The sequence below is a fragment of the Eublepharis macularius genome, chromosome 7 (assembly GCF_028583425.1).
Source record: "Eublepharis macularius isolate TG4126 chromosome 7, MPM_Emac_v1.0, whole genome shotgun sequence".
Classification (NCBI taxonomy): Eukaryota; Metazoa; Chordata; class Lepidosauria; order Squamata; family Eublepharidae; genus Eublepharis; species Eublepharis macularius.
This window is the reverse complement of record NC_072796.1, coordinates 143,865,114-143,876,230: the sequence shown is the minus strand read 5'-3', so window position 1 is coordinate 143,876,230 and position 11,117 is coordinate 143,865,114. Positions and strand designations below refer to the sequence as shown.

At 51.0% G+C, this 11,117-nt stretch overlaps 1 protein-coding gene across 1 annotated transcript; it reads left to right on the top strand.

The window, feature by feature from the left end:
* Positions 1–5,310: 5,310 nt before the first annotated feature.
* LOC129333077 (speriolin-like) lies at positions 5,311–9,271 on the top strand. Its single transcript, XM_054984449.1, has 2 exons — positions 5,311–5,695; positions 8,915–9,271. Exons 1-2 carry the CDS (start codon positions 5,582–5,584, stop codon positions 9,269–9,271), a joined length of 471 nt encoding a protein of 156 aa, XP_054840424.1. The 5' UTR covers positions 5,311–5,581.
* Positions 9,272–11,117: the final 1,846 nt, after the last annotated feature.

The following is an 11,117-nucleotide window of genomic DNA, read 5'->3' as shown; positions in this document are numbered from 1 at the left end:
CCAACATGGAAGAGACAGCTGGAAGCACTGTCAAGAAACATCAGCGGAGAGGAGTCATTCGAACAGACCACCCGCTGCTGCCTGCTGCAACCAGCAATCAGCCTGGGAGTAGAAAGATGTCAAACCTCTAGTCCTGATAACGGCAGCTGTGTGCTACACACCTTTTACAATTATGGAGGCAGGCTGTGCAAAAAAAAGGGTATTTTTTGCACAACACACACAAAAACAAGCCATTGGGAGCCTCAAAAGGCTCCTTCGCTCCAATACTGTGTGTGGGGGGGGGGGGGCTTCGATCCACATGTAAATGAATTTGTTGACATCAGAGGTGGCAAAATCGAAAAGAGTCCAGTAGCACCTTTAAGACTAACCAACTTTACTGTAGCATAAGGTTTCGAGAATCACAGTTCTCTTCGTCAGATGCGTGGCGGGTAAGAAGAAACTGATCCCGCAAGGGGAAGGAGAATGGGTGGGATGATTCCCATGACTGGAATGTGCTAGTGGATGGGTATGAGTTGTTCAAGAAAAACCGGAAGTGCAGAAGAGGAGGTGGAGTGGCATTGTGTGTGAGGAGAGGGCTTGATTGTCAAGAAGTTATGGAGAATGGGGCAGACAGCCCAGTGGAAAGCATATGGGTAGAAATAAGGGGAGGAAGGACAAAGGGTATTGTTGTTGGAGTCTGCTACAGACCACCTGACCAGGGAGAGGAAATGGATGCTGCCCTCCTTGAACAGATTGGCAGAGTATCCAGACATCAGAACCTTGTAATTATGGGTGACTTCAACTTCCCTGATGTGTGCTGGGAGACAGGCTCAGCAAAGTGTCATGAATCACGCAATTTCCTGACCTGCTTGGCCGATAACTTCCTTTTTCAAAAGGTGGAGGAAGCTACAAGGGGTTCGGCCATACTAGACTTGATATTAACCAACAGGGAAGAATTGGTAGATGAGATGAAGGTGGTGGGGACCTTAGGGGGAAGTGACCATGTCCTCCTTGAATTCCAGTTGCTGTGGGGAGCCAAGGAAGTTCGTAGCCAGACTCGTAGTTTAGATTTTCGTAGGGCCGACTTCGATGAACTCAGAGGCTTGATGAGAGTCATTCCGTGGGGGAGTGTGCTGGAAGGGAAAGGAGCGAGTGAAGGGTGGGCCATTCTCAAACACGAGCTTTTGCAAGCTCAAGCCCTCACTATCCCAGCAAGACGGAAACATGGTAAGGGCTCCAAGAAACCGATGTGGATGCACAGAGAGCTCCAGAATAAGCTAAGGGAGAAAAAGGAAATGTTCAGGAAATGGAGAGAAGGACAGACCTCTAAAGAGGAGTATAATCAAAAAGAGTCCAGTAGCACCTTTAAGACTAACCAATTTTATTATAGCATAAGCTTTCGAGAATCAAGTTCTCTTCATCAGATGCCTGATCAGGCATCTGATGAAGAGAACTTGATTCTCGAAAGCTTATGCTATAATAAAATTGGTTAGTCTTAAAGGTGCTACTGGACTCTTTTTGATTTTGCTACTACAGACTAACACGGCTAACTCCTCAGGATCTAAAGAGGAGTATATGAGGGTTACTAGGTACTGCAGATCAGCCATCAGAGAGGCCAAAGCCCACTACGAGCTGGGTCTGGCCAGGAGGGCTCGCTACAACAACAAAAAACTTCTACAGATGTGTGAGAAGCAAACGCAAGGTAAAAAAGGCAATTGGACCTCTGTTGGGAGTAGATGGAGAAACTCTGATGCAGGACAGAGAAAAAGCAGACAGGCTTAATGACTTTTTTGCCTCTGTTTTCTCCCTGAAGAACTCAGGCACATCTAGAGATAGTAGAAAATGTGGCAGGACACCTGAGTGGCTAATTGACATTGACAGAGAGGTAGTGGAGAGGCATCTGGCAGCACTGGATGAATACAAATCCCCTGGGCCGGATGGGGTCCACCCAAGAGTGCTGAAAGAACTTTCCAGAGAACTTGCAGAACCCCTGTCCATCATCTTCAAGGCCTCCTGGAGGACTGGGGATGTGCCACAAGATTGGAGAAGAGCGAATGTTATCCCGGGAAGGGAAGGATGACCCGGGAAACTACAGGCCGGTCAGTCTGACTTCTGTTGCTGGGAAGATATTAGAACAGATTTTAAAGGGTTCAATCTGTAAGCATCTGAAGAACCGCTCAGTGATCCGCGGAAGTCAGCATGGTTTTGTTCCTAACAGATCTTGCCAGACCAAACTGGTTTCCTTCTTTGATCGAGTGACCAGCTTACTGGATCTGGGGAACTCTGTTGACGTGATTTATCTGGATTTCAGTAAAGCTTTTGATAAGGTCCCCCATGACATTCTGATGGGCAAACTGGAAGACTGGACTGGACTATAGGACAGTTCGGTGGACAGGGAAATGGTTAGAGGACCGCACTCAAAGTGTGGTGGTCAACGGCGTTTCATCAGATTGGAGGGAGGTGTCCAGTGGGGCGCTGCAGGGCTCGGTTTTGGGCCCAGTACTTTTCAATATTTTTATCAATGATCTGGATGAAGGAGGGGAAGGGCTGCTCATTAAATTTCATGATGATACCAAATTGGGAGGAGTAGCAAACACCCAAGAAGATAGAATTAAAATTCAACAAGACCTGAATACTCTGGAGAAGTGGGCAGCTGTGAATAGGATGCAATTCAACAAAGACAAGTGCACAGTATTACATCTGGGCCACTTCTGGATACACTTCTGGGCAGTAGTATATGTGAAAAGGATCTTGGGGTAAGAGTGGACTGTAAACTAAATATGAGCAGTCAGTGTGATGTGGTGGCAAAAAAGGCTAATTCAATCTTGGGTTGTATCAAAGGGGCCATAGCGTTGAAATCGCAGGCAGTCATAGCCCCTCTCTATACTGCCTTGGTCAGGCCACACCTGGAGTTTTGTGTGCAGTTCTGGAGGCCTCACTTCAAAAAGGATGTGGACAAAATCGAGAGGGTGCAGAGGAGAGCAACGAGGATGATCAGGGGTCGGGAGACTGAGCCCCACGAGGAAAGGCTGAGGGCCTTGGGAATGTTTAGTTTGGAGAAGAGGGGGGACATGATTGCTCTCTTTAAATATTTGAAAGGCTATCATTTGGAGGAGGGCAAGGAGCTGTTCCAGTTGGCAGCAGAGGGTAGGACCCGAAGCAATGGGCTTAAATTACATGCACAAAGGTACCAGCTGGATATTAGGAAAAACTTTTTCACGTTCAGAGTAGTTCAAAAGTGGAATCAGCTGCCTAGGGAGGTGGTGAGCTCCCCCTCACTGGCAGTTCTCAAGAAGAGGCTGGATGAATATTTGTCAGAGATGCTTTAGGCTGATCCTGCACAGGGCAGGGGGTTGGACTAGATGGTCTGTATGGCCCCTTCCAACTCTATGATTCTATGAAACTGGTCAGATATATAGGTGGAGAGGGGAGGGGGGAGTAGATGCAATCAGTAGCTTCTGATAATGGGATCATTTGGCTTCTGATAATGGGATCATTTGGCTTCTGATAATGAGATAACCATTCATAGTCTCTACTCAATCCAAGGGGAAGCTGCTGAATTGGAATTCTTATGTAAATTTGACTCAGTCAGGCTTGGATTGAATAGAGACTATGAATGGTTATTTCATTATCAGAAGTAACTGATCCCATTATCAGAAGCTACTGATTGCATCTACTCCCCCCTCTCCTCTCCACCTATATATCTGACCAGTTTCTTCTTACCCTCCACACATCTGACGAAGAGAACTGTGATTCTCAAAAGCTTATGCTACAGTAACGTTGGTTAGTCTTAAAGGTGCTACTGGACTCTTTTCTATTTTGCTACTACAGACTAACACGGCCAACTCCTCTGGATCTATGATAAGAGGTGGCAGTAAAGGATATTCAAATCTTTATTGTGTGTATGTGTAAAGTACCATCAAGTCACAACTGACTTATGGTGACCCCATCAGGGGGCTTTCAAGGCAAGTGAGAAGCAGAGGTGGGTTGCCAGTGCCTTCCACTGCAGAGTGTTCCTTGGTGGCCCCCCCAGCCAAGTACTGACCCTGCTTAGCTCCCAAGATCTGAGGAGATTGGCCTACTCCATGCCACCTTCCCTCCCTACAGCCTATTGTTTTGTTTATTGACTGTCCCAGCCGTTGATCGTATTGAATTATATTACATAATCCACCTGGAGTCTCCTTGAGGAAGGTGGACTATAAACCAACCAACCAACCAACAAATAAATAAATTCTCTTTCCCCAGTTTGTCTCTGAAATTCAACAATCTATTTCTTTTCCTCTTTTTACTAATTTGGAGTCAGTTTAAAATCCATTCTGTTTTGATTAAAGAGAAATTAGGAGGGGCAGGAAGGGAGGTTCCTCAGAATTTCACTCTGTAGATGCTCAGAGACAAGCGATGTTTTCCCGCAGTGTTCTATCCTCCTGCTAGAGCATCACTCTGTGTTGTGTAACATAAAACAGCTGCAAGGGCTGAAGTTAGAAAAGGGTACACTGGTTTCTCTACAAAAAGCAATCAAAGACAAATCTCTCTTTTAAAAGAGAAAAAAGAGTAAGAGGAATCGATGGCTGTATCTACAAAAGTGAATTTCAGAAAAAATTCCTCTCCGTACAACAATGCTACAAAATGCAGTGGCAAGCTGGGGTTTTAACCAGGATCTGTCAGGACAAGCATACATTCCCGGGGCTTTGCTAACAGCCATGGAAGAGGAGGCTGTTGTTTTTTTTATACAGTGGACCTGCCTGAATGGGGCCCCCTCCCCGTTATCTCCCTGTAGAACTTTTGACTTCCCTACGAAAGGGAACTCAGCCCCAGCAGGCTTGTAGAAGGATGGCTTACGTTTTTTCATTTAGGCAGGTGTGTGACCAGGAGGTGATTGGGGTGGGTTGTACTGAGGCTTTTTTCTCCATTGAGATTGTAACATTTTCTATTATAGCGTAAGAGCTGCTTTGAGAGTCTGCAGGGTTGATAATGTGGGATACAAACGTCAGAAAGAAACAATTCTATATCATAGATGCAAAAATGCTTACCGAGTTCCCCATGGCAGTGGTGGAGAGTGCTGTCAAGTCATAGCTGACATGGCCACCCTTACTAGGGTTTTTTATGGCAAAAGACTAACAGAGGTGGTTTGCCATTTCCTGGCTCCACGTCTCTGGTCTCCGTTGCAGGTCTCCCATCCAACTACGAACCAAGGCAGACCCTGCTCAGCGTCTGAGGTCTGATGAAACTGGGCTGGCCTGGGCTGTCCAGGTCAGGCACAGTTCCTCATAGGACTGCCATGTTAGCAGGCACTCGCTCTCCTGGCTCTTTAACCAGAAGCCCACGGCAAACAGGGCTGGGCAGCTAGAGGAGCCTAGAAAGAGGGGCCAGGGTGACTGAGAGACCATTGGGCCGCGTAATTCGGGGCGCGTCTGCTGACTTCTCGGGGGATAGAGTTGACACGGTTGCTCACAGCAGCAGCTGCAACCGCTGAGCGAGCGGCCCTCCGGGGGAGAGCAGCAGCAGCAGCAGCAGGCTTGTCTGGGCAGAGCTGGGTCCTGAGGCAGGAGAACGGCCGCTGCTGCAGGCTCCCCGTCTCCTTTCAGATCCCAAGCGGGCGACCATGGAGCGCATCGTCGGGGAGATCGCCTTCCAACTGGACCGCAGGATCCTCTCCCACCTCTTTCCTGACCGGGTCCGCCTCTACGGCTTCAACGTCAGCGACATCCCCGAGAAAGTCGCGCAGGTGAGGGGGGGTCTTCGCGTCTCGCGCCCTCCCGCCTCTCCTTTGACGCCGCCCCGCCCCCAAGTCGCTCCGGAGCTCTCCGCGGCCCTCCCCGCCTCTGCTCGGGCCCCTCAGCGATCCCGTGCGGGAGGTCAGTGGGAGGGGCTCCAGCCCCGCCCCTCCTGAGGGACAGCCAATGGGAGCGGGCAGAGCGGGTCGGCGTCCCTTGGAGGGGAAAAGGTGGCTTTGGAGCGGCGGAATGGCTGGCGGGTCCCAAGCCCCTTCTGTCCCACTCACCCCAGCATATTAAGCAGTTTTAAAAACATTCGCTCGTATGTATTGTCGAAGGCTTTCACGGCCGGAGAACGATGGCTGTTGTGGGTTTTCCGGGCTGTACTGCCGTGGTCTTGGCATTGTAGTTCCTGACGTTTCGCCGGCAGCTGTGGCTGGCATCTTCAGAGGTGTAGCACCAAAAGACAGAGATCTCTCAGTGTCACAGTGTGGAAAAGATGTAGGTCATAATCGATAATCGATGTAGGTCATAATCGATGTAGGTCGATAATCTCACTTGTCCATTGAGAAGCAATGGACGTCAGGAACTACAATGCCAAGACCACGGCAATACAGCCCGGAAAACCCACAACAACCATCATTCACTCGTATGTTCCCTCTTGTAAATAAAGTTTACTTTTGTTTGGTTTGACCCTGGCTGGCTTGAAATAGTTGGCCCAGGGAGGGGGGGAATACCACACACACCGGCCACGTTAAATGGGCCTAGTCTAAATGGAGGCAGCATCTTCTGAGAGGGAAAGTGACCCCCGAGCTGCCTTTTCCCCAACAGCCCTGCGCTGTAGCTGGGCGAGGGAGGCAAGTGCAGGGGACCCTCCGGCTGCCTGTCTGGCGGCGCCTCTGTGAGGACTGGGCCGGGGCTCTCAGCCTACTCTAGTGGAGGCCAGGCAGGCGGCGTGTGGCGGCCCGGCCCTGACCTGCCTGGGAGCCCCAAACCTGTGAGGGGAGGTTAGGGTGGGTGGCAGCCTACGGGAGGCTCGTGAGGGCCACAGCCATAGCCAGGAGAAAAGAAGGTTTCCGGACAAAGATCATTCAGGGAGCTTCATGCGGCTGAGCGGGGATTTGTGCTGCCGCCACCACTCCTCACTGACTCCTGGCTGTGGTGTGCTGGCAACGGCAGGCAAGGTTTGGGGGTGTGGAGGGAACCTCTGAAAGAGCAGCAGCCGCTCCTTACAGACGCATGTTGTCCTCTGGTACAGAGGGCAGCCCTGCAAAGTGGATTTATAGTATGTGCCCACAACAGCCCAGAAAGCAAGATCCATCCACCTCTGGGGATGGGAGTCTTTCCAGCAGAGATCATGTTGTTTCCAGTGCTTTGGAATGGCTCTCCTGCTCTCCCGGTTAAGGTGGAAAAATGCCCCAAAGTCTAACACAATCACAACTGATTTCCAAAGAGGGAATTTTACCAAACAAATCAAACAAACTGAAAGGGAAACTCGAAGGTCAATCCCTATGGGATGCCTTAAAACTGTTCAAACCTAAATAAATGGAAGTTGAGGAAGAATTGTGTTTCTCCACTCGGGAAAGACACCATCAAGCTTAAAAAGAAGGTTGTTCACGTGGTTTACAGCCCAAGTCAAAAATGTTATAAAAGGCAAAAAGGCTTCTTTTAAAAAGTGGAAAAATGTCCTCAAATCAAAACAAATTGTATGCTGCCATGCTGGTCCAAAGCAAAATCCAAAAGACAAGAACAAAATCCATGCAATACGTTTTATCAGGTCCACCCTGAACTACACAAAACAGTGAACAAGTTGAGTGCACCAGGCTTCATTAGGCATGTTGCAAAAATTCTAAAAAGTAATATGGGAGAGGGGGCAGGGCAGAACGTCTCAAGTCTTAAGACCTGGTCTTGTCAGCATCCTGCGCAAAATGCTCAATAGGCATATAAACTTGGACAGATATAGCTGCTTACAACTTCTTTCAACCCTGAGAATACTTAAATTCACCCCACCCAGAGTAGGGTTGCCAGCCTCCAGGTGCTAGCTGGAGATCTCCCGGAATTACAACGGATCTCCAGGCAACAGAGATAGTTTCCCTGGAGAAAATGGCTGCTTTGAAGGGTGAACTCTATGGAATTATATACCCCACTGAGGCCCCTCCCTTCCCCAAACCCCACCCTCTTCAGGCTTTGTCCCCAAAATCTCCAGGAATTTCCCAACCTGGACCAACCTGGCAACTCTAACCCAGAACCAAGCTGAGCAGGGCAGACTTCATAACCTGTTTATGAAATGGAGCCCAATGAATTACCCTTAATGTAAATCAGGATTCTCTGGCTAGGCAATTACCGTCTGCTGTTGAACACTTTGGCCCTTGGCCAAGCCTCAGACAGTTAGATTCCAAGGCGGGGGGCGGGAGGGGGGAGGCTGTCAATCCACTTGAGCCAGAAGGAGATCCACAGTTCAGTCCAGGATGGGGGCATGGGCCAACCCAGCAGTGGAGACCGGGGTGGGGGTGGAAGTAGTTCAGATTGGTTGCCAACTCCCAGGTGGTGACTGGCTATCTCCCAGAATTACAACTGACCTCCAGACCATAGAAATCAGTTCCCCCGGAAAAAATGGCTCCTTTGGTCCTATGGCATATCCTGTTGAGGCCCCTCTCTTACCCAAACCCCTTCCCTCTCCAGATCCTAAAGGAGGATTTGGGTCTCGTGGCAACTTAGAGACCAACAAGGTTGTCAGGGTATAAGCTTTTGAGAGTCAAGCTCCCTTCTTCAGATCTTGTTGGTCTCCAAGGTGCCACTGGACTCAAATCCTGCTGTTCTACTGCAGACCAACATGGTACTCATGTGAACGTAGCCTTGGGGGGTGGGTCTTGGATGGCTTTCACCCTTGCAAGCACCAATCGCATCCTGATAGGGGCTGTTTCCACACGGCTTACCTTCCCTCAGAACGACCCAGAACATCGCACGGAAGATCGCGTTTTCTCGCACGAGATTTGCATAATGTCGCGCAAATCTCGTGCGAGAAAGCGCGATCTTCTGCATTTTTTGCGCGATGTTCCGGGTCGTTCCGAGGGAAGGTAAGCCGTGTGGAAACGGCCCTGATTAGTCTTGGAGCTGCTTTAGCTCCTAATTCTGTGGACTGTACGAACTGACCCCGAGATTCCAATGCCGTGGAAGTCCATCTCCAATAAGGAGGGGAGAAAGGATCTGTGTCCCTGGAGGGTCTAATGCTGCTCTTATCCCCACAGAATGGAAGTGATACCCAGCTTGGACTGACCGAGGAGGAGCGCAAAAGCCTGTCAGAACGGTACAACAACCTCATGTCCCAGCTGAAGTACTTTGGCTATGACCCAAAATACCATGCCACTTTCACAGAACACATTGTGAACACTTACGGGATCCTCCGGGAGCGCCCAGACACAACCGGGATTGAGGGAGACGTCTACAATGACTTCAACTTCCTGCGCAACGTTGTCCAGAATGTCGTTACTTCGGATAAGTATGCCGACTGCATGATGCTACTCAACTGCCTCCATCAATTGTCACAGAACGATGGGAAGCCTCTGTTCATCTGGTAGCCCCTGAACACCCAGCGTGTGTCCCACTGCAAGGGCAATAAACCACCTTCAACTGCCTGGCTAAAGTGTCTTACGCTCAGCGCCCCACAGAGGAGGGGGGTCCCCGGCTCCTGGCACAGTTGCTCCATTACTTGGGAGGGGGTCCCTGAGGAGATCCGCTTGCGGCCATCAACAAAACGGGATGGAACAGAACCCCCACCCAGCCCCCACCATAACACCCCTCAAAAGAAAAATCAGCTCCAATCAAGCAGTCCCGTAACTCTCTACGTAAGGCAGTATTAGGTTTGGATGCCAAAATTCAGTTCGAGTGACCCTCTTTCTCCCGACTGGGAGAGACAAAAACGAAGAAAGTCCCCAGTTGACTCCACTGGCAAAAGTTGTCCCTGCCATTTCTGCTACACAAAGTCACTGACATCCATTGTGTCTGCTCAGGGGTCACGTATAAGGGGCCATTCTGGAGACTGTGCTTGGAATGCGTGCACATGACAGCCCACAATCCCCTTGCATGCATGCCCATAATTCTGCATTCCCCTCAGGTCTCATCGGGTTCCTCTTTGGCCAGGGCACGCTTGTGCTGCGCCTGCTTATCCCCTCCCCCTCATCCAAGGAGCCAAGGGCAACAGGCTTGGCCTCCTCCCCATTTTATCCTCACAACAGTCCTGTGTAGGCTGAGAGAGTGTGGCAGGCCCAAGGTTGCCCAGGGGGTGTCTGAGCTGAACAATGTCCAAGGACGGTGTCTGCCCCCAACCTGGATACTGGCACCCACCCTGGACTGGCCCAACCACCACAGTGGCCACTTGAGACAAACTAGCAGGCAGGAGGGTGGCCACCGCCATGGCCATGGCTGGATCTACAGTTGCCGGCGCCCAGGGCAACTGAATACTGGCCACTCACGCGTGCGCACAGCACACACGCACTCCCAGCGCTGCGTGATGATGTCACTACCATGACGTCATCACACAGGGCAGCACATGCCACCCCGTGGCAAGCCGACTGTCCCGGCACACTGCGGAGCTGGCGGTGGCAGTGCGAGTGGTTGGGAGGCCGCCCGCGCCATTCGCCTGCCCTGCAGGACAGGGGGCGGCCAGCTTGCCACGCGCCCCCTGTCCTGCGGGGCAGGCGAATGGCGCGGGCGGCCTCCCAGCCACCCGTGCTGCCTTTCACCTGTCCTGCCACCCGCGCGCTCCTGGGGCTGGCAGCTGTGCCCGGCGCCCCCTCTTTGGGGCAAGGGAACTCTCTGGGAGGCCACGGTTCCTCCTGGTCGTCCTCTTCCCAGGTTGTTTGCGAAGGGACGTGGCCCTGAGGGTCAATGAGCTGGCGGGCTCGTGTTCATCAACGTGACGCGATTTTACTTTGGAGTGCAGCTTCCCAAGACAGAGCTGCTGCTGCTGCCGCACAGGATCTCTGGGGGGGGGGGGAGCTTTGCAATTGGTTTCTTTAGCAAGCTCAACCTGGAGAGGAATGACCAGCTCGCCCTCCCGCCACACTCTCACTGCTCTTTCCGCGAGAGACGGGGGTGAAACTTTGCTTGGGGCTGAAGCTAGACAAGGGAGGGGATCTGTGAGATCTCCTTCATTTAAAACAACCCTTTCGAGCAACCACGTGGGCTGCTAATTTGATGGCCGAAGTGGTGCTAGAGGAGCTTTAAAACTTTCCTCTTGTGCTGTTTTTCAAAACTAAATTTCCCTCCTCAGGTCCTAGTTCCGTAAGGGAAAGTTAGGCCAGGTATTTGATGGCCGAAGTGGTGCTAGGTTATTATCCCAAGGTACACACAAGCCAGAGACAACGCAGGCCTACCCCACAAGCACACTTCAGCCTCAGTGCAGGCAGCAGGCCTTTGAGGCGG